The sequence below is a fragment of the Fukomys damarensis genome, unplaced genomic scaffold (genome assembly GCF_012274545.1).
Source record: "Fukomys damarensis isolate Sample0158 unplaced genomic scaffold, DMR_v1.0_HiC HiC_scaffold_31, whole genome shotgun sequence".
NCBI lineage: Eukaryota > Metazoa > Chordata > Mammalia > Rodentia > Bathyergidae > Fukomys > Fukomys damarensis.
In genome coordinates, this window is record NW_022900943.1 from 3,610,951 (window position 1) to 3,623,708 (window position 12,758).

Below are 12,758 nucleotides of genomic sequence, written 5' to 3' on the forward strand. Positions count from 1 at the left end.
AAAAAAAAAAAAAAACTGAAAAGAAAGAGGCTTGTATTATCACTCATTGCCTCTGGGATCGTGACTAATTTTTGCTTCTTCACATTTTGCTACACTTTTCAGATCATCTACAGATAGGATATATTACTTGCAGAGTCAGAACAAAGAAACAAGAAACTTACATATGTGTATTATAGATGACTCTGATATGCCAAGGAGTCAGACCCTGCCAGTTTCTAATTAAAGATCCCGGAAGCTTGGTTCTGTGCAGTAGAACACAAGCGTATTAATGTCTGTACAGTCATGTGTCATTTAACAAAGGGACGTGTCAGGAGACTTGAGGTTAAGTGGGTGGCTTGTGGACATCAGCTTGTACTCTCCCTGTCTGAACTGGTGCAGCCTGGAGGCAGAGTGGTGCAGCCTATTGCTTCAAGGCTACAAACCTGTACAGCGTTCTATTGTATGGAATGCTGTAGGTGATGATGAAGCAATCGTATCTGTGTTATCTAAGCATAGAAAAGGCACTGTAAAAATACAGAGTAAAACTTTTAAACAATAGTGCACCTGGGCCGGGAATGAAGCTCATGGCATTGCCACCTGCCTCACAGGAGCAAGTCCCTGAGTTCGATCCCTACACCAAAAACAGAGCAAACAACGGTGCAGCTGTAAGGCGCTTACCATGAATGCAGCTTGCAGAACTGGAGGTTGTTCTAGGCCATTGAGTGGTGAGTGAATGTGAAGGCCTGAGGTTATTATAAACCACCGTAGACTTTATAAAAACACTGTACACTTAGGCCACATTAAATTTATAAAAAACAATTCTTCAGTAATAAATTAACCTTAGCTTACTATAATCTTTTTACTATATAAACTTTTAATTTTTTAACTTTTTGACTCTCGTAATAATACTTAGTTTAAAGTACAAATATGCTGTACAGCTGTATGAAATACAAGCTTTTTTCTGTTATGAATTTTTTTTATTTCGCAAACTTTTTTTGCTAAGAACTAATATAGAAACACATCCGTCAAGGTCTCTGTGGGCCACTGTCTTTTGTTTCCACATTTTGCGCCCCTCGAGGCTGCCGTTGTCCCCTTTGACAGGGGTGCCTTCCTCTGGAATCTCCTGTCCGGCCTGCCTGGGCTCTAGGTGGGGAGTTAGCATTCTTTTGAGAAACATGTCTGTGGTGATTTTCTTTTTCTCATAATAGATTTGTGTGTGAACATACAGTGTGTCCTGAGCATTCTTCTCTATTAACGAAAGCCACTGGGTGTTTGGGGTCCATGTTGTCAGCATTTTAAGAGCTTGTTGAGATCTGCAAAAGATTCTGTGAAACTTTAAACTTTGAATCTTCTTGGGCTTTCTTCTCCTCCTGTGGTTTCTTTTTCTCTTGCCTCTGCTTCAGATTGGTGTTCACCAGATAATAAAAGTTTTCGGCACCTTTATAATCTGTGGGACCACCGTGGCATATGTGGTCCGTTGTTGACTGAAAGATTGTTTTGCAGCACAAGTGACGTTTGGATTGCTGGGCTGTGCAGCTGTGGATCCCCTACCTGTGGGGGGTGTGGTCACCAATGGTAAAGTTGTTTTTCCACTTTAAGTGGCAGAAGGGGCTTACCAGTGTGGCTGTTATTGCCATGTGGTTCTTTGACTTTGTCCCTCACATATATATTTTGTGGGCAATCTATAAGATATTTCTGTCACCCATCATTGCGCAGTTGTACAATCATTGTACATCGGCTGTACAGTGGAAATGGACTTACAGGGTGGTGGGGACTGCAGAGGGGTAACTTCAGAATTTCCTCTGTATCTCTGTATGGTTCAGTGGTGAATGCAGACTGAACACGTGCCCATGGTGTGATCGGCATTTAGGGTGGCTCGCTGACTCCTGAAGCTCTTCATGTGGTTTTGAATAGTACTTGCAGTTGGGGAGTTCCTTTAAACCATAACATGTTATAGTTAGTTGGAAAAATTACATGGAAGTCTTGTTTTTTGGAATGAGGAGACTGCTTTGTCACATTTTAAAGTGTGATCTCAGGGATAGTACTTTTAACCTTTGTTATCTTTGTCTGTAAAATGGGGATACTAATAATATTTTCTTTTAGAATAGTTGTGAACTATATGAACATATTCTGTAAATCCATATACATTTCATTTACGAGTTAAGCTATTCTTGCCAAACTACCTAAATTAGAATGGAGGTGATTTGGATCAGGTTCCTGAGTTCATAGCTTAGAGCCAAATTACATTTGTCCATTCTACTAGGAAGGGGGGATGTCAAAGATGTATGGTTTTAATCTTATTTTTGTGAGAGGCTGTGCCTGCTGTAACCCCCATAGCTTCCATTAAAAAAAAAGTTGAAAATAGTTCATTTTCTGTTCCTAATTACTTGGCAGAAATTTTGGAATAGGGAGAGAGAAACTAGTAACAGCCAACCTTTCCTTTGTACTTACAGATCAGCAAAAGGGATTCTTGGGTCCTAGAGACCAAAGAAAGAATCAGCGGGAGTACCCAGGGTGAACTGATGGATTACGGAGCCTGGCTGGTAATTATTTTCTCTGAGCTAAAATGTTAACTTAATACATGGGAGGTGGCCAGAGAAACTTAGGATCTGGGGACCCCACACACAGCATCCCACACTTTTATTTGGGAGGCAGCTTTTCCGGGGGTGGGGGTGTACCTGCTTTCCTTCCTGAGGCTTGTCAGGTATTTTTATGACTCACCCTGGTAGACTAGAGTTGTTTCTTTAGTTTCAGTTGTTGAACAGATATATGAGTTTTTAGGTTAGCCAGCTTTCTGGGGTGGCAAGAAACAAGTTTCTCAACAGTTTAAAGTTAAATACCAGCTATGAACAGGCTTTAGCATCTTGTGGTTCAAATATCTGATTTAGCTTTTATCTATTGATTTTTATTTTGGTGGTGCTGGGGATTGAATTTAGGGCCTTCTACATGCTTCACAAGTGCTCTACCACTGAGCTACATCCCTATCCCTCAAGCTTTAACTTTAGGACTTTTATGAGATTCTGACCAGATGCATACCTAGTCTCAGACCAGGTGATATTGTTGTCTTAGAAGACCAAGGGGATTTCACTGTAAATGCTAACATATGTTGATTATTAGTAACTTCCTGTGTTCTGTGCTGGGAAGGATTGTGAAACCACAGTGAAACCCAGTGACATGATGATGGAGCGATACGTGTTTTCCGTGGGCTGAGAGAGCCATGTACATATTTTTGGGTGTATGTCGCATCCACAGTGCCTGAGAGCTCATTTCATCTACCACATTCTCAGTTTCTGCCCTTCTGTTATACAGCAGAGAAGTTGAATTTCTTGGAAGAAGCAACTATTTCCAGCTTATTAGAGCCAAGAATGGACTTGAACTCAAGTTCAAGTTTTCTGTGCTCAAATGGCTTGTTAAGTGATAGGAATAATAATAGTTACTTAAGAGATTTTAGAGATGGTTACGTCCAAAAATCTATATTAAAGATTAGGACTAGTGATGACACCAAAACAACTTAAAAACAGAAAGCTGCCATTGTCATTAAGAGCTTTTTTTTTTTTTTTGGATCATACTCGGGCCCTTGGTGCTAACGAAGTGAGCTGCGGAACCACTGAGCTAAATCCCTGGCCTCAGAGCATTTTGTTTTTATTCTTCCTATCCTATTCATTACCACCACATTTGGGTCAGGTCTTTATTGTTTGCCACGTTGTCAAAGCCCATTTTTTAAAAAACAAATTAAAGCAAGTGCTCAAATTATGACTGTATTTCAAGAAAATGTGATGATGTTTGACACTTTTGACCTCCAAAGAGATGCATGAAAGGCATTAATTGAAGGTAATTGAACGGTAATTAACAATCCTAATTTTGGATTTCCTTCTGTGTATGTGTTTATGAGTTAGCTATATTTCTAACATAGATTTTTCAAGTGCAAGGTTAGTCTGGTACCTTCTCTTCAAAGAGCACACATTGTATGGAATCATGATTCATTGTTGAGTGTTTTCCTAAACTTTCTTGTTTCCTTAAACATCTACATCGAATATATACTATTGTGAGTTTTTTTTTGTTTTGTTTTTTAGTACCTGGGATCGAACTCGGGTCCTTGTGCTTGTGAGGCAGGCGGCAGCACCCCTGAGCTAAATCCTCGGCCCACTATTGTGAGCTTTTAAGCATCCTAGGCTTATTAGAAGAAGGCTTTAAATTGGAAGGTTTTAGGTATAAAATACATTATGATGTCATTATCTGAAAGTTCAGACTTTTATGAAATTTTTATTGACCTGAGAATTTACTGATGATATATTAATTGATAAGAATTGGACTTACAGCTATATTTAGTAAAGTAAGGAGAAAAAAATTAATCAGCTGTGCCATGGACAGGACCGAGTGGTTAATGCCACTTTTTGCTGTCCTGGTTTCCCCTCTGGCAGCTCGATGGAGAAAGCTCAGGCTCTGGAGTCATACTGGTCTCGGGATTTGCCCTAATCTCTTCATTGAGGAACTTCATGATTGCATACATTGTCTTTCTGTGCCTCAACTCTCACAAAATTGAGATGCTGTCTCCTTTGCAGCATTCCCTGATTGTGTGTGTGTGTTACTGGGAATTGAACCTAGACCCTTCCGATTGACTTACACCCCTAACCCTTAAAACGTGAAAAATCAGAGATCGAGTCTTTGCTCAGTTTCCCAATTGGACAGAAAGTTCCACCATCCTGCCTGCCCTGCCTGCCACGCAGGGTCAGAGGTGTGAGCCACCACACCTGGCCTTGCAGCCCTCCCAGTCCTGCAGGTGACTTGCTCTTAGGGACTCTCAGTAAATGTTAGTTCATTTTCTCCTCCTAGTGCAACTTTTACCTCCCGACCCTCTGCCCTGACATTTCACAAGGATCAGTTCGAGGAATAAAGGAACTTGGAAGGTTTTAGTTCCTACTAACATTTTCAGGGATTTGCCTTTTAAATTGTCTCTTTACTGTAAAAGTTGTTCTTAAAAAAAATCCCACACTGTTGCAAGTTGAGCGCCTGACAGTTAGGAAGTGTCCAAGGGTCCTCCTTCCTAGGGCGAGAAAGCCAGGCAAACCAAATCATGTCCCCACCGGAGTGCGGCGCCAACTCGCCTCCCCCAGGATCTGCCCGGAAGGTGGGGTACTGGCATCGCATCCCCTTCCTGTTGGCCCAATCAGAGGTGTGGAGATGTGGAGAGACTTAGGCTAAGCTCGGGTTTACAGTTGTACGGCTGTCTGGCCTTGCTTGAGCATTGCCTCCCTTCCAGGGCTCCTGTAATTGTCATCAAATGGCTTGGTCTCCCAAATGTTTCCGGTACTGCAGTGACTTCTGGAGTATGTTGTTTAAAAAAAAACAGAATAGTGTAGTAGTCGTTAACTTGTTTGTGATTGCTCTGTTGTGTAGATGTGTGCAGGTCAGCTGTCTCCAGAGTGCAGAAAAAGCAGTTGGATGTGGAGTCTTCCTATCTTCTCATGAGCCTTCCTCTTCCTTTGCTGGTTCTTTTCTACCTGCATTGCCTTCAAGGACCTCCCTTCCCCAAGAAAAAGAAGTGAGGAAAGATGTAGGTGACGTTTCCATTTTCGCTCATCAGCCTCCCTTTTATCTATGTCATTTCTGAGGACCTTTATGGGGCATATCATCTTTCATTCATCAGCTGAAGGCCTCAGGAGGTTCAGATTGGATTGGATGGTGGGTCGACCCTGTGAGAATGGTTCAGTCTTAGGGAACCCCTCTGCATGGAGGAACAGGGCAGCTGAGATGGACCCCAAGTCCCACCGGATAATATTTGAATGCCGGAAAATGACACCATTAATCTGCTAAAGAGGAGTTGTGGTAGAAGAACACCTCAGAGCACAGGGGTTGCAAAGATGGGTATGTTCCTGGGGGGGTGTGTGATCGAATTTTATCTTAAAGAGTGGAACTCCTCTGTAAACTTGAATTCATACTTTAAAACGGGAAGAGACTAATGATTCCGATTTTAGGATGAGTACTGTCTATAAAATTAAGCTGTAGAAGGCGTGGCCTGTGCTCTCAAAGAGGGAGTTCTGTGTCTCCCAGGCTCTTTGAATTTTCCTTTACCAAAACTCTGTAACCAAAAGCACAAGGACAGGAAACTATCTTACATGCTTTTTCCCCCTTCTAACACATAACTTGACCTGAAACTGCTTTTCAAGGAGGGGGAAAATTGCCTAAATGAGAAAGGACGCTTCAAGAAAAGGAGTGATTGACAGGTCTGACCCTGCGTCCTCCTTCCCCTCGCCAGCCACCTATGCACAAAGCTGAGACCACTCAGAGATGTAAGGCTGGATGCGATTGCTCAGCTAGATCATATTGGAAAGTGTGAAACTGAGGAGAATTTACTGTTTGTTCTGATTCACATGTTGGCTGAGAGATAGCACTTTTCAGAGGCTGCTTTGTGTTCCTCACTCTTACTCACCTATTAAAATAGTTCATTACCTTGTGGTGCCCCTGCCTGCCTCATGGTATTCTGTTAACATCGCTACTCTAGATAGCGATATTGACTGTTGTGCTTCTTTGCATCCAGCAGCCATTTTGTGGTTGTCATGTGGTTCTTTAAGAATAATTGAGGGTAAGGACTGATGTCTACACTAAAAATGCTCATGTCTACCCCACCCCTCCTTTTCTAGGGGGCTGGGCATGGGGAAGACCTTCGTCTCAGCAGGTCACAGAGGAACTGTCTCATGGTTACTCTGAGAAATTCCACCGTGGCAGATGCATTCCCCTTAGCCGTGATTGGTCCTTCGACTTGGCATGTGACAAGGGTCCTGACCAGTAATTTGTGAGAGGAGGTCTGCTGGGAATAATTTGTAAGATGAAAGTTTTCCATCTTGAATGAAAAACGAGTGGCCATTTGGGCTGTGGCTGTGGAGCTGAGGGGCAGAGCCGCAGCCTGACACCACGAAGTGACCCTGCCAGTAACAAAGGCAGAGCTGCAGTCTCTGATGCCTCACAGTGGTTCCACCGCTGATTTCCTGTTCTGCAGTCTGAGTCATACAACCCACTGTAGATCAGCTGAAGAGTTTTCTGTTTAAAGGTGTGAAATGCGGGCCTGGTGATGTAAGTCAGTGGTAAAGTACCTCTCCAGCATGTGCAAGGCCTTGGGATTCAATCCCCAGCCCTGCCGTAAATGAACAAATGGAGGATATGAAAGGCGATTCCTTTTCAGTGGAATAGAAAACTGAAACTGAGCTTTCAGAAAGTGAGTACCCACAGGCCAGTCTTGTGTCTCCCTGACCGTCTTGTTTTCATTGCTGGTGTTACTTTGGAGAAAAGTGTGTGTGTGGGTGCGGGGGAAGACACATTCATTATTTCGTTTGTTGCGTTTTTTTTGGTTCTGTTGTGTATAAATTGGGTACTCTGCTCAAGCAACTTATTTTTGATTGGAATTGTTCTGATTGAATAGGTTAAAGAAGAGTGTAAAGTATTGAGGAATAATCTGAAAAACTATGGTAGTGTTAGAGCAGTCGATGCATTTTCACCGTGAAGCAGCCTGTAGGCCCATCAGGCTTGTTTTGTGTCTGACTTTGTTGCCAGTACCGTTACTGTATTAACACATTCACAGCTGGGCCATAACTCCTGAGTCTCGCTGTCAGCCGGCTTAGGCCCCCAGTGGTACACGCATGACTGTCCATTATTATTAATGTTATTAGTAAAAAGACCAATAAAAGCGATTAGATCTGTTTGTACTGCCAGGGTACAAGCTGTCCCGATGGGACAGTCATGCATGAACCACTGATGGTTCAAGCCGGTGTCAACATGTTAAAGCTGTTTCTTGCAGTGTATTTTCCATTTTAGTTAAGAAAACTCACTCTATTTCCTGAAGTGAATTAGGAGTGTTTGGTACTGAGAATCTTCTCACTTAATACCTCTCACGAGACACGAATGTTCCAAGTGTCCTTCTATTTGGAGAAGAGTCCACTTTCTTAGTTAGCGGGTCCCTTGGTTTTGTGTCTTACATCCTTATTAGGCTCTCATGTTGCTGTTCCATGTGGAACTCTTTGTGACATCAGACTTTGGCAAAGCACTGTTACTAACTTTCAGGGTCAGGGGTATTGAAAATGACAGTGAAGTTTGTTGACTCTACATATCTTGTTTTATAGCACTCTTTATTTTTTACACACTTAATGATGAAATCTTTGCCTCTTTTTGCAATCGGAACTTTATTCATAGCTGATTCTCGTCTGGTATTTATGTTCCCATTCACTGAAGTAAAATAACTGAATTTCTGTGAACTTTCCCACCATGCTGTTTTGACTCCCTCTGCCTTTCGGGAATGGTCTTTGCAGCTCCTCAGATCTGTGGATACTGTGCATCTCTGTCCTCTGCTAGAAAATGATAACGTCCCAGCAGAATTAACTGGCTGTAATGTTGAGTCATAGTGAATGGGAGTTGTATCTAGGAGTTGCTGGTTGTGTGTGTGTGTGTGTGTGTTTGTGTGCACACATGTATGATGTATGTAAGCCACACATACAGGTAAACATAAATTGTTCTCAGTAACCATATTCTTTCTGAGGGAAGCAGACAAGTTTGTGATAAAATTTTGAAGAACTTGGCCTAATGAGTTAAACTCCAAGTTCAGATCTGGGCTTTACTGCTTGAATATTCTTGGAGAAGTTATTTCTTTATGCTTTGGTGTTCTCCTCTATCCATCTTGGCAAACCCATGGCACATGTGCCACAGCGGGCTGTTTTTATCATTGAAGGCTCTCAAAGGTTTGCCATCACCGGCCTGTACAGTAGGGATTGCAGTGCCACTTCCTATCCAGGATGCTGTGAGGATTCTATGAGAAAAACCCATGAAAAGCCCTCACAGTAGTGCCTGATGTGAACTAATTGATATGATGTGATATTTAGAAATGATATTGAAGTACATATTTAGAAGTGTTTTTCTCCTTTGGACCTCACAACTATGCTATGGAGAAGATAAAATATTCATGACCCTTATTTTATAGGGAATGGCATAGAAACAGTGTCAATTCACAACTTTGTCACCTATAACAGAGTTAGAATCCTAGCCTGGGGTTCTTTTCTAAAATTGGGCTTTGGGTAGTTGCCTAGCTTCTGTGATGTTCCCAGACAGAAGGTGTAGATAGGAAAGGGCATCTGTATCCGTTTCTTAAGTCAGGCGTAGTGGTGAGCCAGTTCATTCTAAAATTATTTATTAGACACAGAACTATCTTATTTACACGATTCCAAATACGGTTTTCAGTTAGCATAGTTAATTAAATAATACCAGTCCCTCAGCAATATTAGTCTTAATTTCATTTATCATGTTATATGAGCCATGGGTAATTATATAAAATGTCACTAGCTCCTCCTGTTGCTTTATTTATGGGACAGGCAGGGAAGTAGTTGTGTTGACACCTTGCCTCCCATGATAAAACCTTGTAGTATTTCATCGAAAGGAGGATAATCAAAAGAGGAAATTGGTCGACAAAGATCAAAGTGAAGCTAATATAGTGTTCACACTGCAATTGAAATTTAGACTAATAGGTAGTGTTCTGGAGAAAAATACAGCACATGGAGGGAACTTCTGTCCTCTTCCACTCTTGGTGTCCTAGAGACATGTACATTAGTGATGGATAACTAATTTATCTATATAAATTAGGAGAGTGGTTCTGTCTAAAAGCATGAAGAAATAACAAGAAAAATGCTGGCAAAAGTTTTCTTAGTAAATGAACACTTACAGGTATTGTAATACCTGTAGGACTGCGAAAACAAAGAATAAAATGTTGAAAGTTAATCCAAAAATAGAACAGAATAGGCCAATCCATCAAAGCATAGAAAAGACACACAGAAGAAAACAGCACTATTCAAACTATGATAGAAATTTAAAAATAAACAAAATACTTTTTTGTTGTTTGTTTTTTGAGGCAGGATCTTGCTGTGTAGCCCAGGCTGGCCTTGAACACGTGGCAACCCTTCTGCCTCAGTCTCCTGAGTCCTGGGATTATAGGCCTGCACCACCATGCCTGGCATAAATAAAATACTTTAATTCTTGGAGCTTTGATGTTTTAAATTTCAGTGCTCTAAATATTTTATTGAGATTTTCTCTTTTCTTGTACCTGGGTAACTGATAGAATGTTTTTAATGTTTTGACAAAAGTGTGATTTTAATTTTCCTGTTGGTTATTGAGATTGCTCTGCATGGTTTCAGCTTGCATGACCGTTTTACGGTCTTGCACTACCATGCAAAAAGAGGGCTGCCTATGTTTGTTTAGCCATGGAGAACTCTGGTAGGTGGTAGGGATACACTGACAAAGTTGACAGGCAAAGTCTGCTTTATGAAACATTAATTCCAAAATAGATTTATTGTTTGCCATGTGCTAGTGTATATATCTACGTGTGAACGAAGTGTGGTGCTTTCCCCAAAGAATTTGTGTTTCAGCTGACTGATGAGAGGTGAAATCATTACACACTAACATACGCATAGAATGAGATTTCTTTGAACGCAATGATGAGTCAACTACCAGGCATCATAAGCTGCTAGGTGAACATCTCCCATAGAAGTGTGGGAGTGTGAAGGGAGGAAGGGCAGAGAGACAGCCTGGGGAACTTAATTTGGAAAAGCTGCGTTGAAGAAGGGGCTTGTGGTGAGGAACTTCGGTGTGGAGAACCCAGGACTTTTAAGAACTTGGGTGTTGCTGGAGCATGGGGAGCAAGTCTTTGGCCAGGTCTGTAAGGCTGTGGGACAGACAGCAGAGTCTTAGACTTTTCCCCTGATTTCTTTTAAACTCAAGTGTAAATTATACACAGTGAAATTGACCATTTTAACCTATAATTATGTGCGTTTGATGTAAGTCCCATAGCCACCACAGCAATCAAGATGAAGAACATTTACATAACCCCCGAAATCCTGCCATGCTGTGGAGCGATTAACCAACACCTCCTACTCCCAGCACCTGGCGACCCCTGGTGTGTTTTCCACTCGTGGTTTTGTCCTCTCCAGAGGGTCGTGTAGATGGAATCGCAGCGTGCATCTTTAGTGCGGTTCTTTCACAGTGCAGTGCTCTGGGGTTCCTGTGTGTCGGTGCAGGTACGGACCTGTGGGTCTTAAGCAGAACCCCCTGTGAAAAGGGTGGGTTTGAGCTGCTGGAGAGAGGTGCAAAGCTGGGCTTCACTTGAGAACTGTGTAGGAGGCAAAATTAGCCTCAACCGAGGCAGAGCATGTGGGAGTAGCTACAGGTGGGAAAGATGCGTGTGGGGCATGTTGAGGCAGAGGAGTGGGGTTATCCTGGGGTGAGTCCCGCAGGCTGTTGGATAGATCTACGAAGGGGCTGTGCTCTCTCCTTTGCCCTCTGATCTTTGCCTGAACCACATTTGCTGGGTAGTGATCTTGCCTAACTGAAGAACTCCCCTCTCTCCTCTCGCTGCCACATCACCAGCAGCAGTTTGCTCCCGTGACCGAGCTCTGAACCGTGGACTCTTAGTGAATCAACCTGTCGGTTCCTAAAGGATTGTTCTCTTCATACAGCACCAGCCAACTCAGTCCACCTGCGGTGGCCAATTGTTTTTCTGCAGGTGACAGTAAAATATCATCAGAGAAGCAGGGCAGAGCTCAGTGGTCACAAGTAGCTACAGGTGAGGGCTGTCTTTCGCAAAGATTCTGGAATGGCAGTTGTCCCAGAAGGAGACACACACACACACACACACACACACACACACACACAGTAGCACTAGTGTAAAGGGCCTGGCACATGCTATGGCAAATGTCCAGCGCTGAGTTATGGTCCCGGGCCCTGGAGTTGTGCTTTTACAGGTATAACATTTGAACCCGATTAAACTGTAGGTTGGAAGTAGTGGTGAAAGAACACAGTATTTCCCATAGTGAGCCTGAGGCAGACACAGCTCTGTTTCAGGGGGGCCCTGAAGCTGCTTCAGGCTGAGGGGAAACTTCTGTGCTTGATTAATACTGTCTGCCTCGGGCCTAGGAAGGAAACCATCTGGGAAGTTGTAGGCAGAATAGTTGCCCCTCCCAGGAAAAATTTTGCAGAGCAGTGTGATTCACTACTCACATGCCTTTACCTAAAAGATACTAGATTTAATAAAAAATAAGTCTTAACCAGCTATACTAACAGAATTTCATCATCAGGACAGTAACATAAGGAACATTGTTCTCCTCTGTTATAAGAGGGGAACCTGAGGCACGTGGTGGTCAGGTAACTCGACGGGTGTCGGATAACTAGTCTTGGCGGAGCTGGGACTCGTGCCCAGACGGTCTGACTCGAGTCCACGCTCTTCTCTGTGTCTGTGGAGGTGTAGGAAGCCAGTGCCAGGGGGACTCACGGAAATCACACAAACGTCACGTAGTTTCTCTGTTCTTCGTTTTACACCAGAGTGAGGGCTAGAGAGGAACCTGGAATGAGGAGCTTGTGATCACAGGCTTGGGTGGAGCAGAACCAGCTCCCCCTGTCCAGGGCTCTTGCCCCCCTCGGGAATTTCCTGTATTTGTCTCAGTTATTTGTCAGTGAGAAGAGATGTCGCTAAAGTAGGCAGACTGACAAAGTCCGTGTCTAATTCTCTCCGTTCCTTTGCCCTTAGCTCTCTTGTGCCTGGGAATGTGTTCATTTGCTCCCTTTCCGCCCTCACTGCTCACACGGGAGCCTGGAGTCGCTGTTACTCTCCTCTCGCCTTTAATCGTTGTCCATCTGGTTGCTCTCCCGGTCTCCCCTACACTGCTGTGCCGATCAGAGATTCTGCTGCTCTTGTGGTTTTGATCCCCATGCCCCACCTGTCTCACAGTCATCGTTTCTTGGGCTCCAAATGT

General features: G+C 43.1%; 1 protein-coding gene across 8 annotated transcripts in view; it reads left to right on the top strand.

The window, feature by feature from the left end:
* The first annotated feature begins 2,463 nt into the window (after positions 1-2,463).
* Bnc2 (basonuclin 2) overlaps positions 2,464-12,758 on the top strand; it is a 340,522-nt gene continuing 330,227 nt past the window's right edge. For all 8 annotated transcript variants that reach the window (XM_010630930.1, XM_010630931.1, XM_010630932.1 and 5 more), the window contains exon 1: positions 2,464-2,522. In XM_010630930.1, the coding sequence (XP_010629232.1) occupies positions 2,502-2,522 (21 nt within the window). In that variant the 5' untranslated portion in view covers positions 2,464-2,501. The remainder of the gene's footprint in view (positions 2,523-12,758) is intronic.